This window comes from Selaginella moellendorffii, unplaced genomic scaffold (genome assembly GCF_000143415.4).
Source record: "Selaginella moellendorffii unplaced genomic scaffold, v1.0 SELMOscaffold_1, whole genome shotgun sequence".
In the NCBI taxonomy this organism is placed as follows: domain Eukaryota; kingdom Viridiplantae; phylum Streptophyta; class Lycopodiopsida; order Selaginellales; family Selaginellaceae; genus Selaginella; species Selaginella moellendorffii.
This window is the reverse complement of record NW_003314262.1, coordinates 4,316,349-4,341,993: the sequence shown is the minus strand read 5'-3', so window position 1 is coordinate 4,341,993 and position 25,645 is coordinate 4,316,349. Positions and strand designations below refer to the sequence as shown.

Sequence of the window (25,645 nt, the reverse complement as noted above, 5' to 3'; positions counted from 1 at the left end):
TTTGCAGAGACGATGATCGAGCCGATCATGATCAAACAGGGAGTTTTATTTGCAAGAAGAAAACTGGTAATGAGTACAGCATGGTTCATGGTTAACTGCCTGCCACCACTGGATTGAATTTCCAGGCCTAGATATCCTTGGTTTGCAGATGCCGGTACCACGCACTGTTCTGGTACTGATCATCGTTCTGCAGAGCCCACTGCAAATTTGTTCCATCCAGATTGATCGCGAGATAGTCCGTGTTTGAAGCCTGGAATCGGTTCTCAGACCACACGAAACCGTAGTCGAGAGGATCATATTGAGTCAAGAGCACCTGCGATGATCGTCCAAGTTTAGTTTGCAAAGGTTCCTCGAAGAGTACCTTGTCTCCCGGCTTTGTCGACCCTTTGAGTGCTAAACCAGTCTGAACGGTGAAGTACGTGGTATCGTCTCGGCCTCCGGCGGGAACCTTGTACCATATCTATTATGATAACACATGTGAGATCCAAGATGATAGTGTCAGATCGAAGTTACAAACCATGCCGTCAAGAGAAATGTTGTTTGGACCACGTTTGTCTCGTCGTTGTGCTTGATTGCATCCTTGAAAGTTACGTCCACATTTTGCTGCTTCCAAGTCAAGTAATTTCGAAACCAGTGTGATCTTGAGAAGGCACTGTGGCACAAAGAGATTATATAAGCATAACCGAGACGAGCAAGTCATATGATTCATGAGCTTACCGTAAGTGACGAGCTTCCACTGGGAGTTTCCACCATGGGTGGATGTCACCACTGGCACCCCGTCTTTAAAGCTGGAACTTGAAGAAGTGTGGCTCAAGAACACGGACGAATTCCCAGTCATTGTGATGGAGACTTGATCGTCCGAGCTTGCGGATACAGACCAGAGGAGAGGATCGTCCTCAACTACCGGATCATAGTCTCCAACAGTTGCCTTGAAGATTTCATTTAGACCAATGAAGTGTGAGACAAGCATGCAGTACTTTATACCTTGACAACGCTCCGAGATGTTGAGGATAACTGGGAGCAGAGAAGGCCAGTGACATCCTGCTCAGGTACTGCCAAGACTCGTCTCTGTACCACAACTGCACAAGGACAAAGATCATTTAGTTTGATGATCAGAAGGGACTGAGCACGTCCTTGGACTTGAGAACAATCTGGGTGCCGTGCTGAGTAATGAAGTAGCCAAGATAAGCAATGGACTCGATGCTGTAGAACTTTGGAGCTGCTATGAGAGCCATTCTTAAAATCTTAGAAACATTCCAGAGAATATAGAAGCTGGACTGAGATTAAGCTCAAAACTATGCCGCATACTATTTTTAAAGGTTCAAGTCAATAGCATACAGTTTCTTTTTGTCATGTTTTCTTTTATTTATTCTTGTATCTTATTGTTAAGATCAAGGTTGGAGAGTGTAAACTATGGTTTGATCAACATGGGAGGTCTAGAAGCTTCACTAGCAAAGTATGGAGGTGGTAGCAAACCATCATTGTTGTAGTGGGAGATCAGAATTTTGATAGGAAAGAATTGGAGATCTCAAGAGTTTAGCATAAGATCAATACGCTAAAAGCATGTAAAAAGGATGTCATGAGTTAAACATGGTAGCATCATTCAAGAATTTCAATCTTGGAGGTGCTGCTGGAGTGATGGGAGGTCAGGTTTGCTTCTTGGAAAACTGCAACACTTTGGTTTTAGGAATTAGTGTGTTTTCATTTTAGTAAAATCTTTTCGAACAATTGCAATTCAAGCCTTGTTGTTGCTATCTAAGTGTGTTGAAGAATATCTGAACTGTTTGCTTGAGTGGGAGAGCTTGGCTAAATTCTGTAGACTCTTTCACTGCACATGAAAAACCAAAGCACAAACCTTTCATGCATGGTGAGTACCTCCAATTAGCTATGCTGTTGGAGGACATCTCCAAAGAGTTGGAGCAGCCAGAGAAGAGTTTTGATGCAAGAAAAGGCTTACCACCCTCTTGCGATGAGCTGGGCAAGGGAATCTTGCAATTGGCTGGGAACATAGTGGCCCTGGGCAACTCAAGAGAAAAATTTAATGTTCACCTTGCTCCAATCCATCTGCTACAAATACAATTTTGGATGATCCACTTATACATATTGAATGGATATCAATGAGAGGCACACATACAAACCATTGGAAGAGTTGCTAGAGGACACCTCTTACGTGTTTTGTAAAAGGGCATATCAATTCATGTCATTTTCAATAATGACAAGTTTGTGTTTTAGATTTTTTGGAATCTTTTGAATTTACTCCATAGAAGATGGGAAGTCTTTTTCAAGGGAAGAGGGGATGTTTTGAAGGCTAGCAATGCAATATTTAGAATGTATAAATGAAGAAGAACATGTTGGAGAGATTCCACCACCAGCAGCTATAGAATCTCAAAGTGGCACAGCAGAAACAAGGGTACAAGAGGCAAGTTAAAGGAGGCTTTTGCAACATTAGAAGAGTTCAAGTTTTAGCCAGTAGGCACTAGGAGGTATATGCATCTTGATGAGGATGTGGGCAACTGTGTAACAGATGATGCAAGCTATGCTGCTGCTTTCAAGGGCCTGGCAGCTGGAGAAGGCAAGGAGCTCAATGGGAAGCTCGTCAAAGTTTTGGAGAATACAATGACGCTTGGGTTGTGAGAGGTGGATAGGGTTTGCAAGCTATGGCTTTGAGAACTCACCTTGGGCTTGTTCTCTCTTACGGAAGAACATGGCTCTGATGATTCTGGCCGTCTTGAAGGCTGGCTCTGGCTCCAGCTCTGCCGCTCAATGGTGTCCACAAACCCAAACAAACACGTCTCAAATGTCTATTAAGGCCAGATTACTGTGGTTTAGGGCCAAATTAGTGGCCACTATTATTGATTGTGTGGCCAGCCCATCAAGACACCTTCTCCCAGCATTCTAGCTACTGATACCTATGACTGGCTTCTTCCTGTTTGTCACATTGAAACTGCAAGAAAAAAGGAAAATTGTACTCAATGTCAATGCCTGACTTACTTTTTTGGTCTCGATCTTGGAAGCTCTAGAGTAATTCTAATGCTGGTCAATTCCAAAAGTAGAAGCATTGAGCTATGATGTAACAACTATAGAAGTGTCAATTCTAAATGATTCCGGGCAACCCTAAATTCTGGGTTTAGGTAGTGCCACTCACAGCCATTCGATTTTTTAGTGTATTAAAGTGTATTAAAGAGAAGTCAACTTTCATTATCAATGATCATACACAAGAGAATGAAGAAAGAAAGGCAAAAAAGTGAGAGAGAAGGAGAAAGCAACATAATACTTCTATATGTATAGATTGTGTGGATTTTGTAAGGATTGAGATATAATTTGTAATTATGATAATATCTTATATTATAAAATAGTTTATAGTTACAACATAAGGTATAGTTGTTATTAATATATGATTTAATATATAGCTATAATGACAAAATATTTCAAATTTTAAGAATATTTTTAGCATATTTGAAGAACGCTAATAGAGAATATTTTTTAGTAAACCGTCTTGGCTCACCTAGCTCCATTTTTGTCAACCTAAAACACATTCGTTTTGTTGGGAAGTATATGAATTGATTACAAAAACTGATGACATATTGATCATACTGCAGCTGATTCAACATTTAGAACTGTAATTATTCATATGAACTTTCATGCATACATCTAGCATCTTCTCATCTCATTTATGAACATAAAATTCCCAGCTAAACATTGTTCACCACTGGATTGAATTTCCAGGTCTGCTGCTCAACATATCCTTGGTTTGCAGATGCCGGGCGAAGAACGAGAGGATGATACCACGCACTGTTCTGGTACTGATCGTCGTTCTGCAGAGACCACTGCAAGTTCGTTCCATCCAGATTGATGGCCATATAGTCCGTGTTTGAAGCCTGGAATCGGTTCTCAGACCACACAAAACCGTAGTCGAGAGGATCATATTGAGTCAAGAGCACCTGCCATGAAAAAGGTAAATTTCGTTTAGCCTGCAAAGTCCTTCAAAAGTTTTAGGACTTACCTTGTCTCCTGGCTTGGTTGACCCTTTGAGTGCTAGACCAGTCTTGTTTATTAGGATAAACGAGGTAAAGTACGTGGTATTGTCTCGGCCACCAGCAGGAACCTTGAACCATGCCTATTACAATAATACAAATGAGATCCAAGATGATAGTGTCAGACAAAGTCACAAACCATGCCGTCGAGAGAAATGTTGTTTGGACTAACAGCCACCACGTTTGTCTCGTCGTTGTGCTTGATTGCATTCTTGAAAGTTACATCCACATTTTGCTGCTTCCAAGTCAAGTAATTCCCAAACCAGTGACACAGAATTCTGTACACTTGAGAAGGCACTGTGCAGCACAACGAGAAAATCAAAAGGAATTGACCACAAGTCTAGAGGATTACCATAAGCAACGATCTTCCACCTAGAGTTTTCACCCTGGGCAGATGTCACCACTGGCACCCCGTCTTTAAAGCTGGACCTCGAAGACGAAGTGTGGCTCAAAAACACGGACGAATTCCCAGTCTCTGTGACGAAGACTTGATCGTCCGAGCTTCCGGAAATAGACCAGAGGAGAGAATTGTTCTCGACTGCCGGATCATAATCTCCAACAGTAAGCTGGATAGAGAAAAATTCAAGTGTGAGACAAACTTGTAGTGATTTATATACCTTGGCAATGCTCCGGGAAGTTGAGGATGACTGGGAGCGAAGAGCTTTCTTGGAGCCGTGGTTTATAAACACCAACGCGGAGGGGTCACTGTTATCCTCGCCCAGGAACTGCCATGACTCATCCCTGTACCAGAGCTGCACAAGAGATCAAAACCAAGATGCTAGATCTGGATTGATACAGATTGATACTTGGAAGGGATTGAGCGCATCCTTGAACTTGAGAACAATCTGGGTGCCTTGCTGAGTAATGCAGTAGCCAGGATAAGCAGTGGACTCGATGGTGTAGAGCTTTGGAACTGCTGTGAGAGGTTCCATTCTTAAGATCTAGAGTAACTCTGAGATCTAGGCCCATTTTGTACCACCACAACCTCGTGGAGCGCATGGGATTCATCGGATAAGGAGGCAACTAGGATCGAACTAGTCACCTATCGGACTGCAGGCGATTGGCTAGGTTGACAGAGAATGCGAGGGAGGAGGGAGCGAGAAATGGCGTAGAAGCAGCCGGCAGCGATTGCGGCGCTGGCGTCCCTGATCTGCGAAGGTGAGGCAAGATCTTGCCGCGATTGTTGGATGTGAATTGATCGGTCTTTCTTGCTCTTCATTGCTCTGGAAGTAACACTTTGAGGTTGCAGCATCGGAAACTTCCCGATGGCTGGATGGACTACGCTGCGAAACGAATAGCACAACTGTAAGCTAAGCTTCACGTTGATGGAAGTTTTTTATATCGTTGTGCAGGGGTGCAGCTAACTGTTCCAAGAACATATACTATCGCCAAAGCCATTGTTTTGGCCGCGCCAGTTTGAGACAGGTGGGAAACTTGGAAGACGGAGTTTGGAAAGGACATAGATGCTCGCGATATTGTCATCTGAGACAATGAGGCACCAGTGACCACGGTAATCATCTAGAGCTTGCATCTTACTGAGAGCTCACAAAAGTTGATTTATTTATTTATTTTACATTTCACAGAAATACACAAAGCATGTTGCCATGAAACGGAGTTTTCGGTTGATGCTCGTGGAGTTGTAAGAAACCTGCTTGAGGTTGCAAAGGGATCTGGTACGTAGTAAATTCTAGACTCGGTGGATATGTATGGTTTTATGGTCTATATGGAATGATAGTCGATAGTCATAATGTTTTTGTTTTTTCTTAAATCGTCGATCCTTGCAGACACTGGAAATGAACGAAAACTCATGGCTTCCATGGGAAAAGGAAACAAATGGGGAGTGCTCAGCTTCTTTTTCCCGTGAAAAGTCTTGTTATTTGCAAGAAGAAAAGTGGTAAGCGTGTCCCTTATGTATACAACATGGCTGATAGTCAATTCCCTGCCACCACTGGATTGAATTTCCAGGCCTGCTGCGTATTAAATACTTGGTTTGCAGATGCCGGGCGAAGCACGAGAGGATGATACCACGCACTGTTCTGGTACTGATCGTCGTTCTGCAGAGCCCACTGCAAGTTGGTTCCATCCAGATTGATCGCGAGATGGTCCGTGAGTGAAGCCTGGAATCGGTTCTCAGACCACACGAAACCGTAGTCGAGAGGATCATATTGAGTCAAGAGCACCTGCCATGATCATCCAATTCGTTTAGTTTGCAAACTTCTTCAAGTTTTCAACAGTGTGCACTAGTTACCTTGTCTCCCGGCTTGGTTGACCCCTTGAGAGCAAGACCAGTCACCTTGTTTATGAGAACGAACGAGGTGAAGTACGTGGTATCATCTCTTCCTCCAGCGGGAACCTTGTACCATGTCTATATGTAATCAAATAGAATGAGATAAGATTACAAAGAACGACAAAAGTACAAACCATGCCGTCGAGAGGAACGTTGCTTGGATGAATAGCCACCACATTTGTCTCGTCGTTGTGCTTGATTGCATTCTTGAAAGTTACATCCACATTTTGCTGCTTCCAAGTCAAGTACTGCCCAACCCAGTGGCATAGAATCCTGTACTCTTGAGAAGGCTCTGTGCATCATCATCATATATATGAGCCACAACCGAGAAGAACAAATCATATGATTCATGAGCTTACCGTAAGTGACGAGCTTCCAGTGAGAGTTTCCATCGCTGTTGGATGTCACCACTGGCACCCCATCCTTGAAGCTAGCACTTGAGGAAGTGTGGCTCAGAAAAAATGACTTGTTTCCAGTCATGGTGATCAAGACTTGATTTTCGTGGCTCCCGGAAATACGCCACAGGAGATAATCGTCTTGGACTGCCGGATCATAGTCTCCAATAGTAGCCTTTTGCCATCAAAATTCCATATGATCAGCAACAGTGTATAGTATGAATACTGTTTTCTGTTTACCTTGCTTCGAGACGTTGAGTGTGCCTGGGACCGGAGAGCTTTCTTAGAGCCGTGGTTTACAAACACGAACGCGGAGTCCTGGTTCAGCAAGTTCCATGACTCATCCCGGTACCACAGCTGCACAAGAGTTTCCCATGATGATCGACAACCGGCAAAGATTTTCAAAGATTTTACCTGGAAGGGGTTGAGCGCGTCCTTGGACCTGAGAACAATCTGGGTGCCTTGCTGAGTAATGCAATAGCCAGGATAAGCAGCGGACTCGATGGTGTAGAACTTTGGAGCTGCTGTGAGAGCCATGTCTCTAAACTCTTAAGAAAAGACTAAAGCTTTTGAGAAGCCAAAGGGATGAGTGTGAAGTTATAGAGCTCTTTGAACGTATGCCAATTTATATAGTGGCAAGCTTCTCTCGCATTATCCCATGTGTTTCACACTGCCTTCCACTTCCTTACGCTTCTTACACTGATTTTGTGCCTGCCATATCCCATGTGTTTTTTGTGCCTGGTAGCGTTGGTTGAAAGGTTGAGTTATAAGCCTATCCATGGTGTAATAAAAAATGTTTTAAAATAATTTTTAATGAATATATTAGTGATATAATATATAACAAATATTAAATTTATTTATTGATAAGGGTAAAGTCATAAAAAGATGAAAATTAGTAATAATAATAAATGTAAGTTAATAATATAAAAACTTAGAAATCATTATTTTAGGCGTATAAATGACAGATTTGTTTTGTTTATTTGGCGAAGGAGGCAAACTGGTGACCTATCGGACCCTCCATTAACATGTTAATTAACTGAGTCTTCTTTAATCTGACAGCGGAGCGAGCTAGGTTTACTCGCTCGATCAGTGCGTAGGAGAAAAATGGCGTGGAAGCAGCCGCGCAAGAAGCAGCGACAGCAGCGAGCCTTGCTACTGTCGCTCCCACTCGCGATTGCGGCGCTGGTGTCCCTGATCTGCCTCCTCTTCCTGGCGCCCCAAGGGCTCTTCTTCTTGGAAGGTATCTCGCTGCGATTGTTGGATGTGGATCGATCGATCTTTGTTGCGGGAGAAATGTAGGCTTGCAGCGCCCGGGATTTTTCTTTTTCTTGTGAGATCGAGACGCTTCTACGCTTGATTCGTTCCAGCGCCAAGTCCAAAAATGCGTGGTAAGTTTTCTCGATCTTATATGTTCTTTTCCTTTGTTTTCTTCGTTGGAGAGTAGTGAAACTTCAATGCTTTCTTTTTACAGGAAAGAAATGGGCTTGGATTGACTGCAACCGTGAAGGATGCTTGCAAGATCGTTCTGAAATATCCGGAGGGAACAAATAGTACCTGGGTAGGTAACTAGAAATGTTTTTGCGTGATCGAAGCTTACAAGTTTACTCGGTACAGCGTAATGAGCAGTTCAAAATCTACGAGCCACTGGAGTATGAATTTGACGTCTGCGAGACGCTGCTCCTGTGGGAACAGGTACTTTGCTGCAAATTTTGCTCTTGATTCAAATAACGCTTTTGAGTTTGCAGTATCGAAACGTCACAACGATATTGACTCGCGAGTATTTGGATGCACGTCCCGATGGCTGGATGGACCACGCTGCAAAACGAATAGCTCAACTGTAAGCTAAGCTTGACGTTGATGGAAGTTTTTTATATAGTTGTGCAGGGGTGCAGCTAACTGTTCCAATCGAAGCCTGTGCGAAGAACATCTCGAGTTGATACTACCGCCAAAGCCACCGTTTTGGCCGCACCAGTCTAGGACGTGTGCGGTGGTGGGGAACTCGGGAGACCTTTTAAAGACGGAGTTTGGAAAGGAGATAGATGCTCACGATATTGTCATCCGAGACAATGAGGCACCAGTGACCACGGTAATCACCTCACAAAGGTTGCGTACTACTGAGCTCGCAAAAGTTGCTTCCATTTCACAGAAATACGCAAAGCATGTTGGCATGAAACGGAGTTTGCGGTTGATGGCTCGTGGAGTAGTAAGAAACCTGCTTGAGGTTGCAAAGGGATCTGGTACGTAGTAGAAGTTTAATGCAAAAGAGGATTTTTGCAGATGATGAAGTGTTGATTATCAAGAGTGTTATCCATCGGGACTTCAACGCTAAAATAAAAGTAATAGGCCTTTGACGCTTGCTATGCTGTTTGCTAACTGAGTTTTATCTTTTGCAGCTTCTTCCGAATCCTGTCTACTTGTTCCAAGGTGTAGTTTTCCGTCGGGGAGCGAAAGGGACAGGCATTAAGTCTTTGGAGCTCGCCTTGTCAATGTGTGACTCGGTGGATATGTATGGTTTTACGGTGGATCCAGGCTACACGGAATGGTATTGAGTCACACTCCTTCCAACTTCTTATCATTGTACCATTCTTTTCATCTATAGGACTCGTTACTTCTCGGCTCCTCGCAAGGGACACAATCCACTACAAGGCAGAGCCTACTATCAACTGTTGGAATGCCTCGGGGTAAGAAGAACGACTATTGATTATCGTTGACAATCTCCGTGTATACAGACAATGAGGCTGCATTCTCCAATGCGAGAAGCCAGAAAGCAAGACTGGTCGGTCATTCCGACCCGAGCGACAGTAAACGCAGCCTACTACGCAGCAATGGGACTCAAACGAAAGCCAGGCAAAGACCAGGGAGCTTTCAAGAACTGCAAAGTATGGGGAAGTTCATCTCGAAATGGACGCCTGTCAGGATCAAAAGACATGAGCGAGACCCGCAAGAACTCAAACTACGCAAAGTGGGAGAAAACAAGCGTGAACTCCCTGAGAAGTCAAGCTGAACACCATTACCGCGCCATGGAAGGCGTCACGATGTACAAGATCGATGGCAACAAGCTCGAGGACCTGGTGTGCATCAGACCACAGCAGGAGCAGCAGCGCAGCCATGGGAAACAAAAAAAATCTTAGTGACTCTCGACGAGGACGCAAAACTGGCGCTTTAGCATACCGCCCGGCTCTGGCAGCTCGCCGTGCGTCACTATGGATCCGGCAAGAAGCTAACAGGCTCGTCCAGGCAGAGCTCCCCGGCTGCGATGGCATGCATCGGCCTCTTCCTGCTGGCCTGAGCATCCGAGGAGATCAACCATGCAGCGGCAGTGATCTTCGAGCAAGGAAAGCCCGTAGTTCACAGTGATGGAGCAGAAGTTCTCGTACGCAACTTCGAGCAGACCAGCGTGGCTACACGCAGCTAGAACGCAGACGAACGTGGCTTGATCCGGCAGCATTCCTTTCAGGTGGAAGCTGTGAATGATCTTGAGGGACCGGACGATGCGACCAGCTTGGCCGTAAATCGCGATCACCCAAGAGACAGTTCCAAGAGACAGGACTTCGATCCAACAAGATCTTTCTGCCCAGGCCTGGAGCACAAGACGCCGCTGCGAGCGGGCATGGAGTGGAAGAATCTAGACATCGCCGCTCTGGGCTTACGAAGTCGCGGGACATCTCGAAGATCCTGCGAGCTGAGGCGATCTTGGCGGAGATTAGCCTGAGATCATCGTGTTTGCGGAGACGATGATCGAGCCGATCATGAACAAACAGGGAGTTTTATTTGCAAGAACAGCATGGTTCAGCATGGTTCATGGTTAACTGCCTGCCACCACTGGATTGAATTTCCAGGCCTGCTGCTTTGGTTTGCAGATGCCAGGCAGAGCGTGAGAGGATGGTACCACGCACTGTTCTGGTACTGGTCATCGTTCTGCAGAGCCCACTGCAAGTTTGTTCCATCCAGATTGATCGCGAGATAGTCCGTGTTTGAAGCCTGGAACCGGTTCTCAGACCACACGAAACCGTAGTCGAGAGGATCATATTGAGTCAAGAGCACCTGCGATGATCGTCCAAGTTTAGTTTGCAAAGGTTCCTCGAAGTTTTCAAAGACTACCTTGTCTCCCGGCTTTGTCGACCCTTTGAGTGCTAAACCAGTCTGAACGAGGTGAAGTACGTGGTATCGTCTCGGCCTCCGGCGGGAACCTTGTACCATATCTATTATGATAACACATGTGAGATCCAAGATGATAGTGTCAGATCGAAGTTACAAACCATGCCGTCAAGAGAAATGTTGTTTGGACCACGTCTGTCTCGTCGTTGTGCTTGATTGCATCCTTGAAAGTTACGTCCACATTTTGCTGCTTCCAAGTCAAGTAATTTCGAAACCAGTGACACAAGATCCTGTGATCTTGAGAAGGCACTGTGGCACAAAGAGATTATATAAGCATAACCGAGACGAGCAAGTCATATGATTCATGAGCTTACCGTAAGTGACGAGCTTCCACTGGGAGTGGATGTCACCACTGGCACCCCGTCTTTAAAGCTGGAACTTGAAGAAGTGTGGCTCAAGAACACGGACGAATTCCCAGTCATTGTGATGGAGACTTGATCGTCCGAGCTTGCGGATACAGACCAGAGGAGAGGATCGTCCTCAACTACCGGATCATAGTCTCCAACAGTTGCCTTGAAGATTTCATTTAGACCAATGAAGTGTGAGACAAGCATGCAGTAATTTATACCTTGACAACGCTCCGAGATGTTGAGGATAACTGGGAGCAGAGAAGGCCAGTGACATCCTGCTCAGGTACTGCCAAGACTCGTCTCTGTACCACAACTGCACAAGGACAAAGATCATTTAGTTTGATGATCAGAAGGGATTGAGCACGTCCTTGGACTTGAGAACAATCTGGGTGCCGTGCTGAGTAATGAAGTAGCCAAGATAAACAATGGACTCGATGCTGTAGAACTTTGGAGCTGCTATGAGAGCCATTCTTAAAATCTTAGAAACATTCCAGAGAATATGAGATTAAGCTCAAAACTATGCCGCATATTATTTTAAAGGTTCAAGTCAATAGCACACAGTTTCTTTTTGTCGTGTTTTCTTTTATTTATTCTTGTTTCTTATTGTTGAGATCAAGGTTGGAGAGTGTAAACTATGGTTTGATCAACATGGGAGGTCTAGAAGCTTCACTAGCAAAGTATGGAGGTGGTAGCAAACCATCATTGTTGTAGTGGGAGATCAGAATTTTGATAGGAAAGAATTGGAGATCTCAAGAGTTTAGCATAAGATCAATACTGAGGAACATGGTAAAAGCATGTAAAAAGGATGTCATGAGTTAAACATGGTAGCATCATTCAAGAATTTCAATCTTGGAGGTGATGCTGGAGTGATGGGAGGTCAGGTTTGCTTCTTGGAAAACTGCAACACTTTGGTTTTAGGAATTAGTGTGTTTTCATTTTAGTAAAATCTTTTCGAACAACTGCAATTCAAGCCTTGTTGTTGCTATCTAAGTCTGTTGAAGAATATCTGAACTGTTTGCTTGAGTGGGAGAGCTTGGCTAAATTCTGTAGACTCTTTCACTGCACACGAAAAACCAAAGCACAAACCTTTCATGCATGGTGAGTACCTCCAATTATGCTACGCTGTTGGAGGACATCTCCAAAGAGTTGGAACAGCCAGAGAAGAGTTTTGATGCAAGAAAAGGATTACCACCCTCTTGTGATGAGCTGGGCAAGGGAATCTTGCAATTGGCTGGGAACATAGTGGCCCTGGGCAACTCGAGAGAAAAATTTAATGTTCACCTTGCTCCAATCCATCTGCTACGAATACAATTTTGGATGATCCACTTATACATATTGAATGGATATCAATGAGAGGCACACATACAAACCATTGGAAGAGTTGCTAGAGGACACCTCTTACGTGTTTTGTGAAAGGGCATATCAATTCATGTCATTTTCAATAATGACAAGTTTGTGTTCTAGATTTTTTGGAATCTTTTGAATTTACTGCATAGAAGATGGGAAGTCTTTTTCAAGGGAAGAGGGGATGTTTTGAAGGCTAGCAATGCAATATTTAGAATGTATAAATGAAGAAGAACATGTTGGAGAGATTCCACCACCAGCAGCTATAGAATCTCAAAGTGGCACAGCAGAAACAAGGGTACAAGAGGCAAGTTAAAGGAGGCTTTTGCAACATTAGAAGAGTTCAAGTTTTAGCCAGTAGGCACTAGGAGGTATATGCATCTTGATGAGGATGTGGGCAACTGTGTAACAGATGATGCAAGCTACGCTGCTGCTTTCAAGGGCCTGGCAGCTGGAGAAGGCAAGGAGCTCAATGGGAAGCTCGTCAAAGTTTTGGAGAATACAATGACACTTGGGTTGTGAGAGGTGGGTTTGCAAGCTATGGCTTTGAGAACTCACCTTGGGCTTGTTCTCTCTTACGGAAGAATAGGGCTCTGATGATTCTGGCCGTGTTGAAGGCTGGCTCTAGCTCCAGCTCTGCCACTCTGATGGTGTCCACAAACCCAAACAAACACAGATTACTGTGGTTTAGGGCCAAGTTAGCAGCCACTATTATTGATTGTGTGGCCAGCCCATCAAGACACCTTCTCCCAGCATTCTAGCTACTGACACTTATGATTGACTTCTTCCTGATTGTCATATTGAAACTGCAAGAAAAAAGGAAAATTGTGCTCAATTACTTTTTTGGTCTCGATCGTGGAAGCTCTAGAATAATTCTAATGCTGGTCAATTCCAGAAGTAGAAGCATTGAGCTATGATGTAGCAACCATAGAAGTGTCAATTCTAAATGATTCCAGGCAGCCCTAAACTCTGGGTTTAGGTAGTGCCACTCACGGCCATTCGATCTTTTAGTGTATTAAAGTGTTTTAAAGAGAAGGCAATGTAAAAGCTTATCAATGATCATACACAAGAGAATGAAGAAAGAAAAGCAAAAAAGTGAGAGAGAAGGAGAAAGCAACATAATACTTCTATATGTATAGATTGTGTGGATTTTGTATAATTTGTAATTATGATAATATCTTATATTATAAAATAGTTTATAGTTACAACATAAGGTATAGTTGTTATTAATATATGATTTAATATATAGCTATAATGACAAAATATTTCAAATTTTAATTTATTACACAAGAATATTTTTAGCATATTTGAAGAGAATATTTTTTAGTTAACCGTCTTGGCTCACCTAGCTCCATTTTTGTCAACCTAAAACACATTCGTTTTGTTGGGAAGTATATGAATTGATTACAAAAACTGATGACATATTGATCATACTGCAGCTGATTCAACATTTAGAACTGTAATTATTCATATGAACTTTCATGCATACATCTAGCATCTTCTCATCTCATTTATGAACATAAAATTCCCAGCTAAACATTGTTCACCACTGGATTGAATTTCCAGGTCTGCTGCTCAACATATCCTTGGTTTGCAGATGCCGGGCGAAGAACGAGAGGATGATACCACGCACTGTTCTGGTACTGATCGTCGTTCTGCAGAGACCACTGCAAGTTCGTTCCATCCAGATTGATGGCCACATAGTCCGTGTTTGAAGCCTGGAATCGGTTCTCAGACCACACAAAACCGTAGTCGAGAGGATCATATTGAGTCAAGAGCACCTGCCATGAAAAAGGTATCTTTCGTTTAGCTTGCAAAGTCCTTCAAAAGTTTTAGGACTTACCTTGTCTCCTGGCTTGGTTGACCCTTTGAGTGCTAGACCAGTCTTGTTTATTAGGATAAACGAGGTAAAGTACGTGGTATTGTCTCGGCCACCAGCAGGAACCTTGAACCATGCCTATTACAATAATACAAATGAGATCCAAGATGATAGTGTCAGACAAAGTCACAAACCATGCCGTCGAGAGAAATGTTGTTTGGACTAACAGCCACCACGTTTGTCTCGTCGTTGTGCTTGATTGCATTCTTGAAAGTTACATCCACATTTTGCTGCTTCCAAGTCAAGTAATTCCCAAACCAGTGACACAGAATTCTGTACACTTGAGAAGGCACTGTGCAGCACAACGAGAAAATCAAAAGGAATTGACCAGAAGTCTAGAGGATTACCATAAGCAACGATCTTCCACCTAGAGTTTTCACCCTGGGCAGATGTCACCACTGGCACCCCGTCTTTAAAGCTGGACCTCGAAGACGAAGTGTGGCTCAAAAACACGGACGAATTCCCAGTCTCTGTGACGAAGACTTGATCGTCCGAGCTTCCGGAAATAGACCAGAGGAGAGAATTGTTCTCGACTGCCGGATCATAATCTCCAACAGTAAGCTGGATAGAGAAAAATTCAAGTGTAAGACAAACTTGTAGTGATTTATATACCTTGGCAATGCTCCGGGAAGTTGAGGATGACTGGGAGCGAAGAGCTTTCTTGGAGCCGTGGTTTATAAACACCAACGCGGAGAGGTCACTGTTATCCTCGCTCAGGAACTGCCATGACTCATCCCTGTACCAGAGCTGCACAAGAGATCAAAACCAAGATGCTAGATCTGGATTGATACAGATTGATACTTGGAAGGGATTGAGCGCATCCTTGAACTTGAGAACAATCTGGGTGCCTTGCTGAGTAATGCAGTAGCCAGGATAAGCAGTGGACTCGATGGCGTAGAGCTTTGGAACTGCTGTGAGAGGTTCCATTCTTAAGATCTAGAGTAACTCTGAGATCTAGGCCCATTTTATACCACCACAACCTCGTGGAGCGCATGGGATTCATCGGATAAGGAGGCAACTAGGATCGAACTAGTCACCTATCGGACTGCAGGCGATTGGCTAGGTTTACAGAGAATGCGAGGGAGGAGGGAGCGAGAAATGGCGTAGAAGCAGCCGGCAGCGATTGCGGCGCTGGCGTCCCTGATCTGCGAAGGTGAGGCAAGATCTTGCCGCGATTGTTGGATGTGAATTGATCGGTCTTTCTTGCTCTTCATTGCTCTGGAAGTAACACTTTGAGGTTGCAGCATCGGAAACGTCCCGATGGCTGGATGGACTACGCTGCGAAACGAATAGCACAACTGTAAGCTAAGCTTCACGTTGATGGATGGTTTTTATATCGTTGTGCAGGGGTGCAGCTAACTGTTCCAAGAACATATACTATCGCCAAAGCCATTGTTTTGGCCGCGCCAGTTTGAGACAGGTGGGAAACTTGGAAGACGGAGTTTGGAAAGGAGACAGATGCTCGCGATATTGTCATCTGAGACAATGAGGCACCAGTGACCACGGTAATCATCTAGAGCTTGCATCTTACTGAGAGCTCACAAAAGTTGATTTATTTATTTATTTTACATTTCACAGAAATACACAAAGCATGTTGCCATGAAACGGAGTTTTCGGTTGATGCTCGTGGAGTTGTAAGAAACCTGCTTGAGGTTGCAAAGGGATCTGGTACGTAGTAAATTCTAGACTCGGTGGATATGTATGGTTTTATGGTCTATATGGAATGATAGTACACTTCGATAGTCATAATGTTTTTGTTTTTTCTTAAATCTTCGATCCTTGCAGACACTGGAAATGAACGAAAACTCATGGCTTCCATGGGAAAAAGGAAACAAATGGGGAGTGCTCAGCTTCTTTTTCCCGTGAAAAGTCTTGTTATTTGCAAGAAGAAAAGTGGTAAGCGGTCCCTTATGTATACAACATGGCTGATAGTCAATTCCCTGCCACCACTGGATTGAATTTCCAGGCCTGCTGCGTATTAAATACTTGGTTTGCAGATGCCGGGCGAAGCACGAGAGGATGATACCACGCACTGTTCTGGTACTGATCGTCGTTCTGCAGAGCCCACTGCAAGTTGGTTCCATCCAGATTGATCGCGAGATGGTCCGTGAGTGAAGCCTGGAATCGGTTCTCAGACCACACGAAACCGTAGTCGAGAGGATCATATTGAGTCAAGAGCACCTGCCATGATCATCCAATTCGTTTAGTTTGCGAACTTCTTCAAGTTTTCAACAGTGTGCACTAGTTACCTTGTCTCCCGGCTTGGTTGACCCCTTGAGAGCAAGACCAGTCACCTTGTTTATGAGAACGAACGAGGTGAAGTACGTGGTATCATCTCTTCCTCCAGCGGGAACCTTGTACCATGTCTATATGTAATCGAATAGAATGAGATAAGATTACAAAGAACGACAAAAGTACAAACCATGCCGTCGAGAGGAACGTTGCTTGGATGAATAGCCACCACATTTGTCTCGTCGTTGTGCTTGATTGCATTCTTGAAAGTTACATCCACATTTTGCTGCTTCCAAGTCAAGTACTGCCCAACCCAGTGGCATAGAATCCTGTACTCTTGAGAAGGCTCTGTGCATCATCATCATATATATGAGCCACAACCGAGAAGAACAAATCATATGATTCATGAGCTTACCGTAAGTGACGAGCTTCCAGTGGGAGTTTCCATCGCTGTTGGATGTCACCACTGGCACCCCATCCTTGAAGCTAGCACTTGAGGAAGTGTGGCTCAGAAAAAATGACTTGTTTCCAGTCATGGTGATCAAGACTTGATTTTCGTGGCTCCCGGAAATACGCCACAGGAGATAATCGTCTTGGACTGCCGGATCATAGTCTCCAATAGTAGCCTTTTGCCATCAAAATTCCATATGATCAGCAACAGTGTATAGTATGAATACTGTTTTCTGTTTACCTTGCTTCGAGACGTTGAGTGTGCCTGGGACCGGAGAGCTTTCTTAGAGCCGTGGTTTACAAACACGAACGCGGAGTCCTGGTTCAGCAAGTTCCATGACTCATCCCGGTACCACAGCTGCACAAGAGTTTCCCATGATGATCGACAACCGGCAAAGTTTTCAAAGATTTTACCTGGAAGGGGTTGAGCGCGTCCTTGGACCTGAGAACAATCTGGGTGCCTTGCTGAGTAATGCAATAGCCAGGATAAGCAGCGGACTCGATGGTGTAGAACTTTGGAGCTGCTGTGAGAGCCATGTCTCTAAACTCTTAAGAAAAGACTAAAGCTTTTGAGAAGCCAAAGGGGTGAGTGTGAAGTTATAGAGCTCTTTGAACGTATGCCAATTTATATAGTGGCAGCTTCTCTCGCATTATCCCATGTGTCTTACACTGCCTTCCACTTACACTGACTTTGTGCCTGCCATTTGTAGCGTTGGTTGAAAGGTTATCGATGGTGGCGTCCAGCTTATAAAGACCAACGCTGACAGATTTGTTTTGATAGAAGAAATTATTGGCGAAGGATGCAACCAGGATTGAACTGGTGACCTGTCGGACTGCAGCCGCTGAGCTATACCTCCATTAACATATTAATTAACTGAGCCTGCTTTAATCTGACAGCTGAGCATTGCTCCCCGAGCTAGGTTTACAGGGAGGAGCTCGCTTGATCCGTGCGTAGGAGGGGGCGAAAAATGGCGTGGAAGCAGCCGCCCAAGCAGCAGCGGCGGCAGTCAGCCTTGCTACTGTCGCTCCCACTCGCGATTGCGGCGCTGGTGTCCTTGATCTGCCTCCTGTTCCTGGCGCCCCAAGGGCTCTTCTTCTTGGAAGGTATCTCGCTGCGATTGTTGGATGTGGATCGATCGATCTTTGTTGCGGGAGAAATGTAGGCTTGCAGCGCCCAGGATTTTTCTTTTTCTTGTGAGATCGAGACGCTTCTACGCTTGATTCATTCCAGCGTCAAGTCCAAAAATGCGTGGTAAGTTTTCTCGATCTTATATGTTCTTGCCTTTGTTTTCTTCGTTGGAGAATAGTGATACTTCAATGCTTTCTTTTTCAAAGCCACCGTTTTGGCCGCGCCAGTTTAGGACGTGTGCGGTGGTGGGAAACTCGGGAGCCCTTTTAAAGACGGAGTTTGGAAAGGAGATAGATGCTCAATGAGGCAGGGGAGCGAAAGGGACAGGCATTAAGTCTTTGGAGCTCGCCTTGTCAATGTGTGACTCGGTGGATATGTATGGTTTTACGGTGGATCCAGGCTACACGGAATGGTATTGACTCACACTTCTTCCAACTTCTTATCATTGTACCATTCTTTTCATCTATAGGACTCGTTACTTCTCGGCTCCTCGCAAGGGACACAATCCACTACAAGGCAGAGCCTACTATCAACTGTTGGAATGCCTCGGGGTAAGAAAAACGACTATGGATTATCATTGATAGTCTCCGTGTATACAGACAATGAGGCTGTATTCTCCAATGCGAGAAGCCAGAAAGCAAGACTGGTCGGTCATTCCGACCCGAGCGACAGTAAACGCAGCCTACTACGCAGCAATGGGACTCAAACGAAAGCCAGGCAAAGACCAGGGAGCTTTCAGGAACTGCAAAGTATGGGGAAGTTCATCTCGAAATGGACGCCTGTCAGGATCAAAAGACCTGAGCGAGACCCGCAAGAACTCAAACTACGCAAAGTGGGAGAAAACAAACGTGAACTCCCTGAGAAGTCAAGCTCAACACCGTTACCGCGCCATGGAAGGCGTCACGATGTACAAGATCGATGGCAACAAGCTCGAGGACCTGGTGTGCATCAGACCACAGCGGGAGCAGCAGCGCAGCCATGGGAAACAAAAAAAATCTTAGTGACTCTCGACGAGGACGCAACACTGGCGCTTTAGCATACTGCCCGGCTCTGGCAGCTCGCCGTGCGTCACTATGGATCCGGCAAGAAGCTAACAGGCTCGTCCAGGCAGAGCTCCCCGGCTGCGATGGCATGCATCGGCCTCTTCCTGCCAGAGCATCCGAGGAGATCAACCATGCAGCGGCAGTGATCTCCGAGCAAGGAAAGCCCGTAATTTACAGTGATGGAACAGAAGATCTCGTACGCAACTTCGAGCAGACCAGCGTGGCTACACGCAGCTAGAACGCAGACGAACGTGGCTTGATCCGGCAGCATTCCTTTCAGGTGGAAGCTGTGGATGATCTTGATGGACCGGACGATTCGACCAGCTTGGCCGTAAATCGCGATCATCCAAGAGACAGTTCCAAGAGACAGGACTTCGATCCAACAAGATCTTTCTGGCCAGGCCTGGAGCACAAGACGCCGCTGCGAGCCGGCATGGTGTGGAAGAATCTAGACATCGCCGCTTTGGGCTTACGAAGTCGGGGGACATCTCGAAGATCCTGGGAGCTGAGGCGATCTTGCCGGAGATTAGCCTGAGATCATCGTGTTTGCAGAGACGATGATCGAGCCGATCATGATCAAACAGGGAGTTTTATTTGCAAGAAGAAAACTGGTAATGAGTACAGCATGGTTCATGGTTAACTGCCTGCCACCACTGGATTGAATTTCCAGGCCTAGATATCCTTGGTTTGCAGATGCCGGTACCACGCACTGTTCTGGTACTGATCATCGTTCTGCAGAGCCCACTGCAAATTTGTTCCATCCAGATTGATCGCGAGATAGTCCGTGTTTGAAGCCTGAAATCGGTTCTCAGACCACATGAAGTCGTAGTCGAGAGGATCATATTGAGTCAATAGCACCTGCGATGATCGTCAAGTTTAGTTTGCAAAGTTCCTCAAAGTTTTCAAAGAGTACCTTGTCTCCCGGCTTTGTTGACCCTTTGAGTGCTAAACCAGTCACCTTGTTTATGAGGATGAACGAGTGAAGTACGTGGTATCGTCTCGGCCTCTGGCGGGGACCTTGTACCATATCTATTATGATAACACATGTGAGATCCAAGATGATAGTGTCAGATCAAAGTTACAAACCATGCCGTTGAGAGAAATGTTGTTTGGACTAACAGCAACCACATTTGTCTCGTCGTTGTGCTTGATTGCATCCTTGAAAGTGACGGCTTCCAAGTCAAGTACTTCCCAAACCAGTGACACAGAATCCTGTACACTTGAGAAGGCTCTGTGCAGCACAACGAGAAGATCAAAGGGAATTGGCCACAAGTCCAGAGGATTACCGTAAGTGACGAGCTTCCACCGGGAGCTTCCACCGCTGGTGGATGTCACCACCGGCACAGTCATTGTGATCGAAACTTGATCGTCCGAGCTTTGGCCAACAGACCAGAGGAGAGAATCGTCCTCGACAGCCGGATCATAGTCTAGCCTTTCATTTCATTTTGAGCAAACACAGCTGCAGAAGAGTTACCCATCAAAACCAAGATGATAAAAACTTTGATAAGTTCTACGTGATCTTGATAAGTTCTAGATCTGGATCACGGATTACCTGGAAGGGATTGAGCGCGTCCTTGGACTTGAGAACAATCTGGGTGCCTTGCTGAGTAACATAGTAGCCAGGATAAGCAACTGATTCGATGCTGTAGAACTTTGGAGCTGCTGTGAGAGCCATGATCTTATAAGAAACACACTAGAGAGGAGTGAGCGTTAGGCTGGAAAGTACGCCATTTTATACTACCACAACGTGGAGCGCATGGGAACATAAAAAAAATGGAATCCGATGTTTGTGCTTTCTTTAATTTTTTTCTTGGTACTTGTTTGTTAACAACAATTCGCTGACGAACACTACTGTGAGGTTAAATGCGTCACAGTAGGACTATAAAGACAATAAGTTAAAAAGTTTTATGGCTCACGACATAGAAATATATTAAGGAGGCAATCTAAAATCTACGAGCCACTAGAATATGAATTTGACGTCTGTGAAACGCTGCTCCTGTGAGAACAGGCTATTTTGCTACAAATTTCAAGTTGACAGTATCGAAGCGTCACAACAATATTCAACGTTTTACAGCTCTACATGGAGGATATTGTTTTGTGTTCTTCATCGACACTTAGTGACTCTCGACGAGGACATTGGTGAGCAAAACTGGTGCTTTAGCATACCGCCCGGCTCTGGCGGCTTGCCATGCGTTGCTATGGATCTGGCAAGAAGCAAGCAGGCTTGTCCAGGCAGAGCTCCCCGGCTGCGATGGCATGCAACATTATTCAACGTTTTACAGCTCTGAGACAAATCGGGATCAAAGTGCAGATAGAACAGGAAAACCCTAATGTCCACGTGGCAAAGTGTGTTGTGTAACACTCCCCCCCAAACCGAAGCCACTCACCAAACTAAATCTGTCACGTAGGAGCTGAAACTGGTGTGGCCCCAACGGCTTGGTGAGAAGGTCAGCTGGCATGTCTTGTGTCCCGAGATGTTGGATGGCCAGGGTGCCACTGTCAACCAACTCATGCACGTAGTGAAATTGGACTTTAATGTCCAATTTAAAGTCCAATTTCTTAGACATGGCAATGCTGCTTCAGTTGTCACACCAAGAGGTAGTGGGGCCAGCTTGTGCACATCCCAGCTCAGCAAGTAACCATCGAGCCCAGACCACGTCCCTGCTACCAGTATTGAGTGCGATGTACTCTGCTTCTGCACTAGAAAGTGCCACCACAGATTGTTGCTTGGAGGCCCATGTGATGGCACCTCTTGAGAAGGAAAAGCAAATGCCAAAAGTCGAGCGATGGCTTTTGTTGTTGGCAAAACTAGCATCCATGTAGTATGTCAATGATGCATCACCCCCTGAATAACCAATGCCGTAGTCCATAGTGCCCTGGAGGTATCTCATGATACGCTTGGCAGCTTGCCAATGTATGGTGGTTAGTGATGTGTTTTACTGACTTAAGGCAATAGTCACATATATGATGTCAGGGTGAGTCATATGGCCAAATACATGAGGCAACCAATGAGATGTCGATAGGGAATCCCAGGGGGTAGAGGCTCACCAAACTGCTCAACTGTGAGGTCAATAGCACCAGCAACCATTGGGGTCTTGATGGGGTGGCAATCATGCATACCAAACCGATTCGGCAAGACTTCGACTTTATGTCGCTGGCTAAACATGTAACCACCAGACTCAGGATCACATGTGACTTCAAAACCAATGTATATATATGTATATATATGTATATATGTATATAGTAGGAGACTTGGCCAAGGTCCTTCATCTAGAATTGCTGACTAAAGGCAGCTTTCAGAGCAACAATGGCATCCATGTCATCACCCATAATGAGAAAATCATCAACGTAGAGGGCCACAATAAGCATGCTCTCAACATGACCATTCACATACACATTATGATCAGCATGGCAATGATGAAAGCCTTGAGCACGTAGGATGGTATCAAATTTTTGATACCAAATACAGGAGCTCTGTTTTAGGCCATACAAAGCTTTCCGCAATTGCTATATAAGTCAAAATCAGGAGGTATATGCATATAGATGTCCTCTTGCAAATCCCCATTCAAAAATGCAGTTTTGACATCCATATGGTGGACTTGCCATTTGCGAGCAGCCGCAAGTGCAAAAAGAGTATAAAGACTGGCCATTTTTACAACCAGTGAGAATGTTTCATCGTAGTCAAGGCCATGAATTTGGTGAAAACTGTGAACAACCAACCGTGCCTTATAATGTACAACCTGACCATCTTTCCCATACTTTTTAGAAAAAATCCATTTTGGATCCAAAGCACGTCATCCCAATGGCGCTGAATCAACTGAAACATAAGTTCCGTTAACCCGAATGTAAAAAACTTCTTCCGCAATGGCTTCCATCCAAGATGGAGCCTCAGGTCCTAAGACGGCCTCATCATAGGTCATGGGGATGCCAATGTCAACAAGGCCACAAAAGTCATCAAGCTCTGCAACATCTGCTTTAGCATTTTCCCGGACTTTCAATGAGGGCTGACGTTCCCGAGGGTGATCAAGAACTGGCATCGGATCAGGCATGCCACGATATCAATAAGGTGGTGGAGGTGTCGGAGGCCTATCCTCGACTGGAGGAGCATCAGCTGGTTCAAGCATGTCCAAAAGTGGAGGATTCCCCAATGGAATCTCTAGTGGCAACTCATGAATAAGATTTTGAGGCGGAGGCAAAAGTGGACCATCTCCCATAAGTGGGATCAAAGGAACAAGTTGAGTCTCAGCAATGAAAGAAGGATCTTGAAGAGCTTCTGTAGGCATAGGAAAGTCATCTTCATTGAACATGATGTCTGTGCTTACAAAAGCTTTGTAAGATGCAAGATCCCACAACTTTTAAGCTTTTCTCCCAATGGTGTTGTCTTGTACGAAGATGAATTTTTTACTTTTGGGATCTAACTTTTTCCGAAGTTGATCAGGGGTATGTGCATATGCTGCACAACCAAAAACCCGAAAGTGGGACACATCAGGAGTAGAACCTATCCAAAATGCCTCAGGGGTTTTTCCATCCAAAGCAGCCATGGCAAGGCGATTTTGGACATGCATTGCAGAGCCCAAGTTAGCTTCTAAAACATCTTGTCAAGATGTGCATCAGCTAACAAAGCGTGAGTAGCATTGACAAAAGTGTGATTCTTCTTTTCTGCAATACCATATTGCTAGGGGGTGTAATAGGCTGTGGCTTGCAATCGTATACCTACATCATGATAGATGCCCTGAAGCTCATTGTTGAGGTATTCACAACCACCATCAACTCGAAGAGCTTTTATCTTTCGACCAAGGAGATTTTCAGCATAGGCCTTGTACATTTGAAAGGCAGCAATTGCATCACTCTTACGCATCAAGAAGTGAGTGCATGTTTGATGGCTATAGTCATATCTAGCACCATCATGACTTGGCATATTCATAGGGCTGCAAAGATCAGAATAGACCAAGTTCAAAAGTCCAATTGCTTGATGCTTGCTCGATGAAAAATTCTGGTGGTGATGCTTGCTTAAAACACAAGCTTCTCAAAATGTAGATGGGATACGTTGGAAATCCAATCCAGTAACAATATCTTGGGATTTTATCCATTGAAAAGATTGATAATGGACATAACCAAGTCTCTTATGCTAAAGCTCCACATGAGAATCTACCTCCACAGTTTGAAAGGTCTAAACTTGATCGGCAGCAATAATCTCATACAAGTCCCAATGTGTGACCCACGAAGCAATTGTGTACCAAGCATGTGAAAGTCACTAGAGTCAACCAAAGAGACTCCCTTTGCATCAAAGACTACCATTGCATTTTGATCACATATCTTGGTGATGGACATTAAATTTCGTCACAAGGTGGAAACATGCATGGGACCATCAAAGGCCATGGTCCTCCCATGATCAAGTGAGAGCCAAAATTGCCCAATGCCTTCCACGGGGATAGTGGTATTGTCACTTAAATGAATACCATGTTTTTCAATGCTCGGCTGATAACACTCAAAAAGACTTTTCTTATTACCCATAAGATTAGTATAATTAGAGTCTAGGAGCCACCTGCTTAGTGCTGCAATTGCCTCTGCATTGTAAAGTTCCTTAGCAGCCTCATTTGCTATAGCAATTCCATCAGATTGGTTTTTGCCGTCGTAGCTAATCGCTTGACAGGCTTTAGAGCAGTGCAATCTCGAGCCTAGTGGGCCCATCTCCAAGCAGCGAGCACATTGATTATTGGCAAGTCTAGGCTTGGCACGCTTAGATGCCATAGAATTTTGCCCTTTCTAGGCATTTGCAGTTGCATGCAGTTTTGCCACCTTGGCATCACTAGAAGCTTGCGAAGCATAATGCAGTTGAGAGCCTACTTCTCCAACCAATGATGACTTAGGCAAATGCCGTGAGGAGACTTCGCAACATTGAGGCCATATGAAGCGAGAGAGCAGCTAGCTGGCAAGGACCTGTAGAGCCACAGCTTTTGCTGCTCATTCGTGAGACTGTGCTTCACCCCAGTAGCCACAAGTTGTGTGAAAAAACCATGGAGCTTGGCAGTGTGAGTCTGGATACTGCCATTTTCCTCTAGCATCAAGGAGTCCATTTGTGAATGGATGTTGAAGACATCCATTTCACTTTTGGTGCTGTAGGTGTTGCTCAACCACTTCCAGAGCTCTACCACAATGGACTTTGGAATCAATGGGGCAGCAAAGAGAACATTCAAGGACAAACACATTGCAATACTCCCTCTAGCCTTGGAATCCCGAAGGTTCCAATCACGCATCTCAGAGCCTGGAGCCGGTGATGACTCTGTCCCATCCACAATCCCCAACAAACCATGAAACAAAAGATAGGATTCAAGATGGATCTT

The 25,645-nt window shown here is 44.8% G+C and overlaps 7 protein-coding genes and 2 long non-coding RNA genes across 13 annotated transcripts in view; 4 read left to right on the top strand and 5 right to left on the bottom strand.

Annotated features, from left to right (window-relative positions):
• Positions 1–30: 30 nt before the first annotated feature.
• Positions 31–7,322, bottom strand: LOC9630720. 2 transcript variants are annotated; one of them, XM_024685759.1, is made up of 7 exons: positions 7,131–7,322; positions 6,957–7,073; positions 6,681–6,891; positions 6,456–6,613; positions 6,321–6,399; positions 362–399; positions 31–313 (listed from the first exon to the last, which is right to left on the bottom strand). In XM_024685759.1, the coding sequence occupies exons 1-7, from the start codon at positions 7,251–7,253 to the stop codon at positions 128–130; spliced, it is 912 nt and encodes a 303-aa protein (XP_024541527.1). In that variant the 5' UTR covers positions 7,254–7,322; the 3' UTR covers positions 31–127. The 2 variants fall into 2 exon arrangements, with proteins under 2 accessions (XP_024541527.1, XP_002961648.1); XM_002961602.2 differs by lacking the exons at positions 31–313; positions 362–399 and adding an exon at positions 5,923–6,214 and having other exon boundaries at positions 6,283–6,399.
• Positions 3,601–5,009, bottom strand: LOC9658235 (ricin B-like lectin R40C1). The gene is made up of 6 exons (XM_002961603.2): positions 4,841–5,009; positions 4,652–4,786; positions 4,387–4,600; positions 4,174–4,331; positions 4,004–4,117; positions 3,601–3,941 (listed from the first exon to the last, which is right to left on the bottom strand). The coding sequence occupies exons 1-6, from the start codon at positions 4,964–4,966 to the stop codon at positions 3,693–3,695; spliced, it is 996 nt and encodes a 331-aa protein (XP_002961649.1). The 5' UTR covers positions 4,967–5,009; the 3' UTR covers positions 3,601–3,692.
• LOC112350128 lies at positions 5,206–6,080 on the top strand. The gene is made up of 5 exons (XR_002993660.1): positions 5,206–5,339; positions 5,387–5,544; positions 5,618–5,707; positions 5,819–5,928; positions 6,031–6,080. It is a non-coding gene; the product is annotated as an uncharacterized LOC112350128 (long non-coding RNA).
• A 498-nt stretch (positions 7,323–7,820) lies between the features above and the next one.
• Positions 7,821–10,525, top strand: LOC9658234 (sialyltransferase-like protein 5). The gene is made up of 11 exons (XM_002962100.2): positions 7,821–7,956; positions 8,052–8,104; positions 8,188–8,274; positions 8,331–8,408; positions 8,462–8,553; positions 8,601–8,802; positions 8,863–8,953; positions 8,994–9,052; positions 9,110–9,258; positions 9,316–9,397; positions 9,446–10,525. The coding sequence occupies exons 1-11, from the start codon at positions 7,821–7,823 to the stop codon at positions 9,845–9,847; spliced, it is 1,431 nt and encodes a 476-aa protein (XP_002962146.1). The 3' UTR covers positions 9,848–10,525.
• On the bottom strand, positions 10,482–20,343 carry LOC9658232. The gene is made up of 3 exons (XM_024685785.1): positions 20,253–20,343; positions 10,818–10,855; positions 10,482–10,760 (listed from the first exon to the last, which is right to left on the bottom strand). The coding sequence occupies exons 1-3, from the start codon at positions 20,326–20,328 to the stop codon at positions 10,506–10,508; spliced, it is 369 nt and encodes a 122-aa protein (XP_024541553.1). The 5' UTR covers positions 20,329–20,343; the 3' UTR covers positions 10,482–10,505.
• Positions 14,009–15,419, bottom strand: LOC9658231 (ricin B-like lectin R40C1). The gene is made up of 6 exons (XM_002961599.2): positions 15,249–15,419; positions 15,060–15,194; positions 14,795–15,008; positions 14,582–14,739; positions 14,412–14,525; positions 14,009–14,349 (listed from the first exon to the last, which is right to left on the bottom strand). Exons 1-6 carry the CDS (start codon positions 15,372–15,374, stop codon positions 14,101–14,103), a joined length of 996 nt encoding a protein of 331 aa, XP_002961645.1. The 5' UTR covers positions 15,375–15,419; the 3' UTR covers positions 14,009–14,100.
• Positions 15,425–25,645, top strand: part of LOC112350127 — a 65,796-nt gene continuing 55,575 nt past the window's right edge. The window contains exons 1-4 of one of the 3 annotated variants that reach the window (XR_002993658.1): positions 15,425–15,600; positions 15,692–15,747; positions 15,795–15,952; positions 16,026–16,115. This is a non-coding gene — a long non-coding RNA (uncharacterized LOC112350127). The remainder of the gene's footprint in view (positions 15,601–15,691; positions 15,748–15,794; positions 15,953–16,025; positions 16,116–25,645) is intronic. The other 2 variants (XR_002993657.1, XR_002993659.1) reach the window with 2 other exon arrangements.
• On the bottom strand, positions 16,188–17,706 carry LOC9630719. The gene is made up of 6 exons (XM_002961598.2): positions 17,544–17,706; positions 17,371–17,487; positions 17,095–17,305; positions 16,870–17,027; positions 16,697–16,813; positions 16,188–16,628 (listed from the first exon to the last, which is right to left on the bottom strand). Exons 1-6 carry the CDS (start codon positions 17,664–17,666, stop codon positions 16,380–16,382), a joined length of 975 nt encoding a protein of 324 aa, XP_002961644.1. The 5' UTR covers positions 17,667–17,706; the 3' UTR covers positions 16,188–16,379.
• On the top strand, positions 18,031–19,941 carry LOC9658230 (sialyltransferase-like protein 1). Of its 2 annotated transcripts, none has more exons than XM_024685778.1 (4): positions 18,031–18,233; positions 18,293–18,670; positions 18,728–18,809; positions 18,858–19,941. In XM_024685778.1, the coding sequence occupies exons 2-4, from the start codon at positions 18,615–18,617 to the stop codon at positions 19,257–19,259; spliced, it is 540 nt and encodes a 179-aa protein (XP_024541546.1). In that variant the 5' UTR covers positions 18,031–18,233; positions 18,293–18,614; the 3' UTR covers positions 19,260–19,941. The 2 variants fall into 2 exon arrangements, with proteins under 2 accessions (XP_024541546.1, XP_024541549.1); XM_024685781.1 differs by having other exon boundaries at positions 18,031–18,381; positions 18,465–18,670.